Source organism: Carlito syrichta, unplaced genomic scaffold (genome assembly GCF_000164805.1).
Source record: "Carlito syrichta isolate Samal-C Ts95f unplaced genomic scaffold, Tarsius_syrichta-2.0.1 Scaffold301624, whole genome shotgun sequence".
In the NCBI taxonomy this organism is placed as follows: Eukaryota; Metazoa; Chordata; class Mammalia; order Primates; family Tarsiidae; genus Carlito; species Carlito syrichta.
In genome coordinates, this window is record NW_007245720.1 from 1,821 (window position 1) to 14,142 (window position 12,322).

The 12,322-nt window shown below is 44.8% G+C and overlaps 1 protein-coding gene across 1 annotated transcript in view; it reads left to right on the top strand.

Moving 5' to 3' along the window:
* Positions 1–3,600: 3,600 nt before the first annotated feature.
* The window catches only part of SHROOM4 (shroom family member 4), a 261,232-nt gene continuing 252,510 nt past the window's right edge, over positions 3,601–12,322 (top strand). The window contains exon 1 of the mRNA XM_008054957.2: positions 3,601–3,717. Within this exon, the coding sequence (XP_008053148.1) occupies positions 3,601–3,717 (117 nt within the window). The remainder of the gene's footprint in view (positions 3,718–12,322) is intronic.

Consider the following 12,322-nt stretch of genomic DNA (forward strand, 5'->3'; position numbering starts at 1 on the left):
TGTGTGTGTGTGTGTGTGTGTGTGTGTGTGTGTGTGTGTGTGTGTTTAACAACACACATAAAGAACAAATCTTGCCTTTACTAGAGCAAGGATTCTGAAGTTAGGGTTCACAAGTCTCAGCCCAAATTACACACAACATTTTGTGATCGTGGGTAGCTTTGTGGAGAAGAGAGGGCATAGCTTTTTCTAGAATCTCAAAGGGTTCTTAATTCAAAAAGGAGCTAGAGGCACTGCTATGAGAAAAATTGTATTTAACTTGAGTTTACAAAAGCTCCAGCTAAGGAAGCTTAAGAAAATAGTTCAGGGAAGGACTGCTTGCTATTTCAGTCTTCTTTCTGTCAATAATGTAAACTTGTCAATAGATTTTTAATGAAGAAAAGACTCTTGAGAGGATTTTTTAAAAATGAGGTAGAAGTACCCAGCCTGGTTTTAATTTCTGTCTCTCTGTTTCTACTGATTGGTCTTTTGCCAACCTCCTCCATCTGCTCCTCTTTGGATCTTTGTTATCCTCTTGACTTTTGAATATTAGCATAATCTTTTAAATATTAGCATAATCCAGTATCCTACCTAAATCCCTCTTTTCTTCTCATTCTGATTTCCCTGGGTGAAGTTATCTACTCCAAATGACTTCCATTATGATCCTAATCTGTGGTGTCAATCACCACACATTTCTCGACATGCACTTTCCTATTTCTATCTGCCTACTGAACTTTCTACCTTTTCTCCACAGGCAATTTAACATATTTTCGAGTGAATTGAACATCTTTCTGAAGGCTCCAGTGAATGTAAACACAATCACACATACATATACACAGATAAATATATATTTTAAGTGTTCTTCATTGCTTTATTTTCACTTGGTTCATCTTTATCATCAAGCCTTTGTTTGCACATATACTATGTTTAGGCAGTTGCCAGGAAGCAGTCACAAAATATGCAAACTATAGAGGAACTTTAGAAGTCAAGTAGCAACTCCCTTCAATTTATAGAGAATGGGAGTGACTTGCTTAATATCACACAACTAATTAATGGCAGAACCAGCTTAGAATCTAGGCATCTCAAGTTCTACCTAGTACCCTTCCCACTACACAATCATGCTCCCATGAACTGTACTTCTAAGAAAGAATGAGATGCCTGCTAGCAGCAGTGATTTTTATTAGTAAAGAATCAAGATGATCTAGCTGTCTCATGTTCAAAATATCTATTACTTATATGCTGTTTGTACAAAGGACTAGGTAATTTATGTTCATCTGCTGTAATGATGAAAAGAATAAACTGAAGAGTTCAACAAGACATCATTGTGGAGTAAGGCTTGGAATGAAAATAGGTTAGTTAAAGTTTAGCTCAATGCTTGCTTTCATAATAAGGTTGTGAGAATTTTTACTTTTTCCTTACCAAAGTGTTTTCATATGTATTATTTCATCTTAGTCTCTCAACAGGCCTGGGAGGTAGGAATGTCAGGGCTTATTAGCTAAAGTTTACAGATGAAGAAAATGAGACTGAAAAGAGTTAGCTCAGTGATTTGCCCAAGGTCACCCATCTAGTTAGTGACAAGGCCAGGGCTCAGATGTGTGTCTCCTGCTTCCAAATCTCTTTCCTCTAGTCTAGACACATAATTCTAGTAGTCCTTGAGTGATGACTACATATCCTGTGAACTGAACTTTACAGATTTCAATATGCTGGGACTGAAACATGCTGAGTTCTATCAAGTGACAAATATAGAAATCTTATTCCCCCTCCCTCCCCTCAGAAAAAACAAAACAAAAAATTCTTAGCTTCAAGGTGGGGCAGAGCATATGAATGTTATGACATAGGTTGACACAATTAAGAATCAGCAAATTTAATTGCCATTTTCTCAAATTTTCTGCTTTCTATTAGGGACAATACAAAAAAATAAGCATGATTAAAATGATCTTTGTAGTCGTAAAAGCTTAAAAGATCAAGGGTGGTTTCTCATGTGAATCGTCTCAAAGGACTTTAAAAAAGAAGGCTATACATACTCAAACTACCATTTTATTAAAGAAAAGTCAGGGCAGCATCATATACTGCTGACAGTCTGGGGTGGGGGCCTGAAAAGAAAGGATTGATGGGGGTAGGTCTGTGAGAGAGGTTTCAGTGGCCTACTGGGGCACAAGGCAGGCTGCAGTGTGTTGAGTTAGTGACAGGTGAGGAAATGGAAGCAGAAGCAGAGCGTGGAAACCTTGACCACAGAAAGCTGGCTGTGAAGGAAGGGGCCACAGTGTGTTTGCTGGCCACGAGGAAGAAGCTGCATAAGAACAGAGGAAGAGACAGAAAGGGCAAGAAAGAGAGGGAACATCCTGGTGAGTCACAACTGAGTTGTCAACACTTTGCTTGCAACTGTGAAGCCCTTTAAAAACTCCCTGCCCTCGTGTGGCTCCAGAGAAAAAGCCTCAAAAAGAGAAGATAACCTGCCCAGGTGAAGGCTGAGAAATCAGCGTAAGATTCAGCAACACATTCACTTTTCAGGACTATTATTGTGGCTGTTCTGTCTGTTCTAAAAGCCCACCTCTGAAACTACAGGGCCAAGCTTGAACAGATGAGAAGACATGTTCCGGACCCAATCTAAAAGTTGATTCTTCCCAAAGGCACAACATTATTAATTGGCCAGTTTACCAATGGACTCTCTTTCCTGTAGGTTTGTTTAGAGACAATACCGCTAGTCATAAAGTTTGCTGATTCCTGGCTTGGTCATCTTAGCGCAGCAAGTGCAAGGCTGTGCCAGGAACTCCAGATGACTGGAACATACACAAGCACAGTGCTACCCATAGACGCCAGCGCCGAGCCAAGGGTGCGGCTGAGCCCAGGCAGGGGGCATCCTCAAAGTGCTTCTTTATTTAAACTATGCTCCGGGGTAATGTTTCATAACGACCCCACACACCTAGTGCGGACACACAGAGCAGCCTACATACACAGCCCCACTGTGTTCGCTGGCCTGCTTACTTTACTTTCCAACCCTCTAGGCAAGGTCCACAAATTAGCAGCCTTTTAACCCTCCCAGGTCCTGGTTCTTGGGACCTTCAGCAGAAAAAGGCCGTCAGAGAAACATGAACGCGCTAATCAGGAAACCAGCGTTTCAGCCCACTCAGCCACGCGGGCCGTCCACACTAACGACTTTCACCTCCCTTCGCCTGGGCTGGCTGGAGGGGCGGGGAACCCGGCAGTAAAGAGGAGGACCAAAGAGAGGGCCTGCTTGAATGAAACAATGTAACAATTGATGTGAGGCCTCGCCTCGCTCCCACTCCCCAGCGATCCTATAGGCGAGGTCCCAGGGACTGTCCCTCCCCATTGCTCCGTTTTCTTGTCCATTACATGCTATCCCTCCGCCTCTCCTTCTTTCTTTTCTTTTCTTTTCTTTTTTTTTCCTTCTCCTTTTCCCCCTCTCTCCCCCTTTCTCCAGCTCCGTGTCATTTCCTCCTTGCGCTCTCTCGCTGCCCGAGCGTCTCCAGCCGGGAGAGTAGGCGGAGCAGGGCGGTGCAGGGTGGCGTAGCGCTGGAGGGCGATGGTGTCGGAGCTGCCGGGGGCGGAGGCAACGTAGCCCCCGCGGAAAAGGAGCCCGGCGGCGCCTGAGCCGAGCCCAGGATGGAGAACCGGCCTGGGTCTTTCCAGTACGTCCCTGTGCAACTGCAAGGGGGGGCACCCTGGGGCTTCACCCTTAAGGGGGGTCTGGAACACTGCGAGCCGCTCACAGTGTCTAAGGTAAGAACTGGCGGCTCTGTCCTAACGGCGCCCAACTTTGAATGGGCCAGCGGGTGCACAGCCTGCCGCGGGATGGGGCCCTCAGATCAACAGGGAAACTTGGCCAGGGCTGGAGGTGAAAGCCCCTCTGAGGGGTCACGCCACCCGTCCAGGCGCAGACACCCCCTAAGGGTGGCTGGATCTCAGGATGGAAGCACCGCTGGCCCCTGGCTACAGTCTTGCGTGCAGACACACTCGCGAGGGCACTGGGGCAGCCTTTGCTCCCCCAAGTCGGGGCGGCTACTCCCCTGAGTTTGGGCTGGAGGAAGTGGCGGCTGTTGGGGATTTCTCCTTGGAGGCCCCTGCGCCCGTACGGGACAGTGAGGGACTGAAGGGACAGGCAATGCGGCTTGGCAGCTCTCTTGGCAGCGTTAGTCCCTCCATCGACGGGCGAGATGCCCCTCTCAGGCAGGTTGCAGGGCTAGGGGCCGGTTTGGGAACGGAGATGAGGCATTGGTGGCTTTTGCCAGCTTCACTTCCCACGGCCGGACGCACGCACGCACATCCATTCAGCTCTCCGGTGCTGCTGCCAGTTCGACTCGGCCTTTCCCTCCCTCCGGAGTCCTGCCCCAGCGCCGGCGAAATTTCCTGCACGTTGAGAAGTGTGGAGGAAACTTTTGCGCCATGCAGCTGTGCTGGAGCTGCCGCCGCCGCCGCCGCCGCTGCCGCCAGGGTTTGTTTGTTTTAGGAGGCTGTGATCTGCTGGAAGCCAAGTTGCAGTGGAGGACAGGGGAGAGGAGCTCTCCCGAGTGCTCCAAAACCCCCAAGATGAGCCACCCCTGTAGAAGTAAGGGGGAGGGGTGGGGGCAGCTGGGCTGTTACTGGGAAGAGTGACTTGTGGGACGACTCACCTTGAGGTGCCAGATTGCAAAGTGAACGAACTTCACGAACTTTATCCCATTTTTGTTATTGTTGTTTCTCTTAAATACTCAAATACCGAAAAGCTTTCCCTCTTCCAAGCTGTTCAGATGGCAGTTGAGGTTGTAGATGTGGATTTGGGTTGGAAGTAGAAAGATGTGTCTTAGTAGGGAACAAATGTCACTTTTTTTTTTTTTTGGCTTTTTAACTTTGGTCACATCTCAGTGGGGTGTTGGGCAAATGTCCCCCCATACACACATTCACAATAACCTGTGCTGTTTTTGCCTTGCACTGGAGCTGCCAGTCAACTTGTAGTGTAGGGGTCCTTCAGGCCTTGAAGCCCACACTCTTAGCAACCCTGGGGTGCTGCAATGGGGTGTGTCAATCAACTTGAGCAGTCTGAGGTGTGCTGCCACAACATTTTAGGGAGCTCGAATCTTTAGTCTCTTCAAACTAGCCCAGATCTTCATCCAGCACCCCTTCCCCCATACTTGTCACATATTTTTAACCAGCCTGAGATGACTTTGTCATCTACCATCACACTCCCTCCTAAGGCACTCTTCTTCCTGTGTTCTCTGGAGAGAGTAATATTTTTTGTTGTTGTTTAAACAAAAATGCTCTCAAACAACCCCTTTGGGGAGGGGAATCTTGACCTTCAGGAATTTCTTCTAATCAAACTTCTCCTCTCCCCCCTCTTCCCACCAAGGTCACAATGGGATATGCAGCCCTCCATGGTCTGGCAGTTCCTCCCTTTGTTTTCCTCCTCACACCGCCCACAGAATTTCCACAGTTGGCCTAGACAACCTGCCTTGGAGAGGTCATTTTTTTCAGCTCTGCCCAGCGCTGACCCATCCTGAGAGGCACTCCAGAGAGCTTGCTTGCTGCTGTGGTCCCTGATTGTTTTGTGAGCCAATGCGAGCATGGCAGGGGGTGTTACTAAGTATGGGGTAGCCAGCAATTTGTGGTCTGACTGGGGGATTATTTGAGGGTAGATGAGGGTTTTCTTGACCAAGCTGTTGAGGAAGTGCCTCGTGTGTTGAGAGGCAGGGTGCCTTTTAATTATTCCCTTTCCACTGAATGTACAGTTGACCCCTATTATATGAAGGCTCACTATTACATGCATTTGGATATGTGGGGGGTAAAATAGTTTCTTCCATTCCTCCAAAATAGCCTGGTTCTTTACAGTAAAATCCAGTTATACCCTGGTTATTCCCAACATTATATAAAGGGACTATAGTATTTTTTAACACAGTGGTTGCTTGCATTTTTTTTCTTGACAAGACACCCTTTGGCATATTTCATCAATTCCCTTTTTATTTTTTTACTTTAGTTTTATTTCCTTTTATGCTTCAGAACAATGCAGCTTTCTCCTTAAAAATAGCCTTCTTAGTCTGCACACACTAGTGGGGATGGGGTGGAAAGGAGTAGAAAAATAATTGGACTGGAAGATTGAAAACTTGATTTCTGATCCTTGCTCTGCCACTCTCTCTAGTTCAGGAATCCTAGGTACATCACTTTCCCTACCTGGGCCTAGGCATCCCATGTCTAAAATGAAGTTCAAGTGCGTGTCCTTTTAATGACACTATGACATTCTAGTAGCCAATCCTTTATTCTAGCTTTGAGTCTCTTCTCAGAAGTGTTGCTGCTGCGTGAGGAAGATGATACTCTGTTTCATCTGCATACAGCGTTACTATTTACAGCATGCTTCTACATCCCTTATTCTAACATCCTCTTACAGCCATACCGTGAGGTACTCAGGGAAGGTTGTGGAGAAACTGATGGAAAAGTGATACTGTGGTATAATTAGTGGATTGTTTAAGTCTATCATACAGTGAATCAATGGTAAACTCCAATTCCATTGTATTTTCTGCTACTCAGAGTTTCCCAGTTCTTCTGTAGTTTAGTGCTGCAGTTTGTGAAGGAGCATGGAGCAATAACTTTCAGGGATGCATCCAGTTTTATTAGCCTCCTACTACTGCAATAGATGAGGACTGATTTGTAGGTACATCCTAATGGGATCTGGGCTCAGAGAGTAGGAGAGGACTATTTTGGTGACTGTAGTCACTTAGGATGACCTCAGGTCAGGTAGAGGAAAAGGTAAGATGCAAGAACCATGGTGGAAAATGGCAGAGAATCCCCTTTGGTGTTATGGGAAAAAACAAAAGTAATTTGAGTCAGATGGTGTGGCATATATGCTTGGAGATTCCTTGTGGAACAAGTGGAGATATCTGGAGAGTGTGGGAATTTGAAAAAATTGATGAGTGGGAGAAGAAGGCATGCAGTGGGAAAGTCTAGCTTGTATTTGTCATGGATCTTTGGACCAAGAAATGATCAGAATGAGGGAAATCATCAATTTCTGCCAGCTGCTATGATTTTCCTGGATGTGATAAATTTAGCTGACTGATTTATGGAGACTTATATAGTCTTCCTCTGACGATCAAGTGGCAAAGAAAAAGAAAATGTTTTTTAAAATACTATTACTTGGTGTGGTACAGGCACACGCCTGTAGTCTCAGCTACATGGGAAACTGGGGTAAGAGGATCACTTGACCCCAGGTGTTCGAGGCTGCAGGGAGCTATGATCGGGTCTGATGAGAATAGCCACTGCACTCCAGCCTGGGTGACACAGTGAGACTCCATCTCTTTAAAAAGTACTGTTGATTATCCTAAGTGTTAAGGGATGATTTGTGATTTTTCCATACATTGTAGTATTCCCAGTAAGATCATGATAACAGGCTCATCCTACATATTTGCTCTTTTCCTGGCTCATTTTTGGTAGACATTTCCATCTGGCACTGTGAAACACGTGGAGGTAAAAGTAAAAGAAACATGGCCCATGAGAAAATGGGGCCCATGACCTTGGTGTTACTAATTCCTTTGGTTCGCATGTTATACTACTTAAATGGTTCAGGGTGCCTTTCTGGAAGGAATGGGGATTCTCTTCTAGTCAGATATATCTGTTTTGCTACCTAATGTTTCCCATCTTCATTGTAGATAGTCATCCATGAAGTTAATTCCCTGTGTTGGAATAAAATCCTCTTTGGGGAGGGGTTACCTTTCCAAGGTTCTGACACCAATGATTCTGCATCATATATGGCCTCTCCGAGGCCTCAGAGATTCAGATTGCATCCTCCTGTGGTGTATGAGTGTGTGTGTGTGTGTGTGTGTGTGTGTGTGTGTGTGTGTGTGTGTGTGTGTTTAAGAAAGAAAGAGAGAGAGTGAGAAAGAGACTGTCTAAACTGTAGTATGAGGTTCCTATACTCATTCTGGGTTCTTTGCATTATGCCCCCAGAGTTCTTTGAGGCTGGAGAAAGAAAGGGTGGGACCAGCACAGAGATGTAGGAAAAGAAGAAGGAAGAAACCTGGAAAGAAGGACAGTGCAGGGCAGGGCAGAAGGCAGGCACATCCTACATATTTGCCCTTTTCCTGGCTCATTTTTGGTAGACATTTCCATCTGGCACTGTGAAACAAGTGGAGGCTAGTTACTGCCCTGGAACAAAGTAGGGTGGGGTAGGGGAGTAGCCTAGAGAAGAAAGAAGCTTCACTTCCCTTCACTTCATGTGCACTGATGTTGCTGTATCATTTTACCCTCTCCAGACCCAAGTCTCTATTTGCAAAATAGAGGTAGACATATCTGCCACGTCTTTGCTGTCACAGATAATGTGAGAATAAATTGGACAAACTCTAATACTGTTTGCTGTCCTTAACCTGGGGTAATGACAGGGCATGCTCTTCAAGTTGTTTTTAGCCCCTCTCCCATCCTTGTCTGACCTTATTTCTAGAAGCACACAAAGAAGCAGTTGAGTCTTAAAGAGAATCTAGATAGAGTCAGATTGAGGTTATCTTGAGACTGGTTGTTAATATGAATGCGAGTTTTGTGTTCTTGTCAGGTGCAGAGGTAGTATTATATTATAACAGTTACTGTGAAACCTCTTTAACTGTGTTACAGACCAGGTCCACCCCCAGACCAGGGCCTGGTACTCACATAGGAATTGTCATGGACTGTGCTTCTTCAGACCTTAGTCCAACCTGGTTACTCACATGAATCTCCTCCTAATTTCTGCCTCTAGAATCAGCAAAGATATCTACTACTCCAGTTCCCCAGCTGCTGCTCTCTCTCAGAAAGTAGAGGGTATTTGTGGATATAGGATGGGAATTCCCTCAAAGAGACACAAAGAAGGTTGGAGGAAGGTAGAACAAGAAGGGTGGGTGGTACGTCTGGTAACTCTTGGCTGAGCTTTGGGTACATACTGCTTTTGGCTGCGCTGGGCTGTCATAATATACTTGGTACCCTGTTTAGATCCACACATATGCTTGCTGAAGTGAAAAAGGCCAAGCCAATTAGAGGGTTTTCCCTCTCCAAAACCTCAGATGAAGAAAATAATTTAATTCCAGTGGAAATACATTTGAGCATTGTCCCTTAAAAAAAGTAAGATAATTTTTCCCCTTGTTCTTCCCAACGTCCTTCCCAGGAATTTCTTTAAAGAGAAAAGAGAGATTCAGACTTGGGATTGGTGGTTATGGAGTGATTAATTGGAGGAAACATCACTTTTTTATAGCTAGGCTTCTTCAGAATCGGGGGAAAAAGATGCTGACCCAACTGAGAAAAGTTAATGAAGAACAGCAGAGATTATGTGAAGGGCTGCTCTCACCGCCCACCCCTCCACCTCCCAAGCACCAAAGGGCAGGCTTAACTCAGGGCTGCCAGACTAATGCTGCTCTTGGTGAAGACCTAGAATCACTGAATCTCAGAGTAAGGAGAGCTCTTTGGAAGTTACTTAGTCTTAAAATTAGCCATTTCGAGAGCTTCCTGAGCATTGTTCCTGAGCTTGTTCTCTAATCGTCATGGGGGAGTTCACTCCCTTCTAAACTTGTCCATTTCATTGTTTTGAAAGTTTTTACTGTGGACAGTTTTTCCTTATGTTGAGCTGCAAATCATTCTTCTTTTACCTGTCATCCATGAATCCTAGCTCTCCTCTCTGGGACCACACAGAATAAGGGTGCTTTCTCTGTCCTAGGACTGCCCTTGGGGGGTCTGAAGACAGATTGTGTACTTTTGTCTCCTATTTATAGGCTAAAGAGCCCTCGCTCTTTTAACTGTTGCTTATGGGATCTAGGTACCAGCCTCCCCTCCTGTTTCTCCTTTCTACTCTGGATGCACTTGAGCTTGCTATGTGCCTTGTTAAAGTAGATAGCACACAGCTCAATATAATATCTGAGGAGAGTCTGACCAAAGTTGAGTGTGACCATCCTTTTAAAAAATACAGCTGATGACCACATTGGCTCTTTCTGGTGGTCATGTCATACCAAGGCCCTGCTGCTGTTAAGCCATATTTGCTCAAGGTCTCTATATAGGCATCTGGGACAGCCACATAATAGATTGGGTAGGAGACACATTTCTTTTTTTACTATTTATTTGGACTTGCCCCTGCCCCTAGCCCAGGCCAACCTTGGTAAAGATATGGTAAGGGACATGAGAGAGAAGACATAAGCCCTGACTTCAAGAAGCATATATGTTTATACAATAAGTTACAGGGAAGGAATTTGTATAATAGAAGAAGGCAGTGGCATTTAATGAATAGTGTCAAAGTCAGAATTCCAGATCTTTCTTTTCACTCTCTGAACTTAATTTTCTTATTCTGGGAAAAATAGGTGTCTCCAAGATTGAAGATGCTAACCATATGTGACATACAAATGGTGTCCAACTGACAAAGCTTCTACATAGGAATATAAAAACAGCAATCTCTGTCTCCATCCCCTGCCAGATATCTATCTTCTAGCACACTGCCACTGACGTTGACTGCAAAAACTCCTGCTGTTGCTGCCATCCTTTGGTTCTGGGGTCTTCTGTTTGTACCTGGAATACCCTTAAGAGTCACTCTCGCTGGAGGTCTTGCATCTATAGCCTAGTCCACCCATGTCCCCACATCTTTACTACTAAAGCTCTAATCGGGGAGTGGATTGGAGTGGGGCTTTAATTCTCATTGCTACTGAAGGGTGAGGGGTCTAGGAAAGTATTGAAGTCTAGAAAACATGTCTCCACTGATAACAATGTTATTTATAGTGGTTAGGTTCAGAACAGTTCTGGAGAAGCATATTTAATCCATAGCATATGAGTAATTAAATTCTACAACCTAACCATTTATAATATTCTAACCACAAGAAACTGTTCCAAGTTCCAAGCTTCTCATTTACAGAAGACATTCTTGGCAAAAAATGCGTCCATAACTTAGGGACAACAAGTGCTCTAGATAGCTGTTACACAGGTCTTGGACTTTCTACTTACCACAGTGCCCAAGTTTCTTTCTACTTACCACAGTACCCAAGAGTTACCAGACATATCACCCACCTTTGATGCCGAGACCAGATGTGAGCACATGGTTACGTTTCTCTTCGAAACTGAACACCAGGTTTACCTAAGTTATCTTGTAATGAGCAAGTGACCTTTCTATATTGGTTATGTCGGAACTGCAGTCACTTTCACTCAGCTTCTATGGAGCCAATATTTTGTCTCCTAATGCTCCTGAAATAATCCCTTCTCACAGACTCAATTAAGTCATTAATGAATAAGCTGAGATACTATTTTTCCTAGCTAAAGATTATGTTCCAAGGACTGGCATGGAGTAGAGGTTTTTCTCCTTACACCTCTTTGCCCCATGCAGTGTAAATAGACTAAGTGGAAAAATTGTCTTACACATTAATATTGCAATGGATGATCCATTCTTCCTCACATCACACTGGCATGTTTACTTGGGCACATAGCCATTGGTGGCCAGGCACTGAAGTTGCAAAAATCAAGATGACTTTATTTCTCAAAGTGGGCTCTAATGCCTCCCTTTAGAGTTTACCTCCACCCCCTTCTCTTTCACTGTGAGTTTATGACTATGCCACGTCACAGAATGAACACTGCCTAGCAGCAGCAGAGACACAGTTTCCACGCATTGAGTCTGTGCTTCTTCCATGGCCAGTCTTTGGTTCCCAACCCCCACCCATGATCACCAGTTGCCTACATTTGAACTGTCTTGTTCAAGTGCCACTGCCTCTTTGTTCATTCATTGGCTGCCCTGCCCTCTGTCCAAAACCCAACATTTTTTTTTTATTATTCTTTGGTCACAGTGGGCCCTTCTAGTCTGCTGTACCAGCTTTATCTCTTTTGGTTCAGCCATGCTTCTGGTGGGGGAATGAGAGAAGCTCAGAAGGTTGAGGTTGATAACTTTGAAAACACCTAGCAAATTATAGCAAAATCAGAAGAAAATTTTCTCCACTGCATCTCTCTCCTGTTTCAGTGATGCACAGGATCTTTGTCACATTCCTTGTGTTTTCTTATCAACTTGCTGGGTAATCTTGGCATGTTACTTTGCCTCTTTGTACCCTCTGGTCTCTCAGACCCTTCATGTGGCAAGTTCCTGCTTTATGGAAGGGTTGCTAAGAGCTCCAGTATCCTTGTTTGGTCTAGGCTGTGGAAGTTTGAAGGCAGACTGGCAGCAGGCAGTTCTTACATTGCATTGCTTTTCTCCACACTCCTATTTCCTATCTTTCCAGAAGTGGCTGTTTCCTGGTATGTTCTCAGGGAGGGCATGGTCTGTTAACTTTCACTCAAGTCTTTTAATGTTACATCTGTGAGGAATGTGGGAGGTGGGACTAATTTGACAGGATCAAGGGTTAAGCCCAGTGATGGACAGACCCTTTGTGGTATCTTCTGGCCCCCA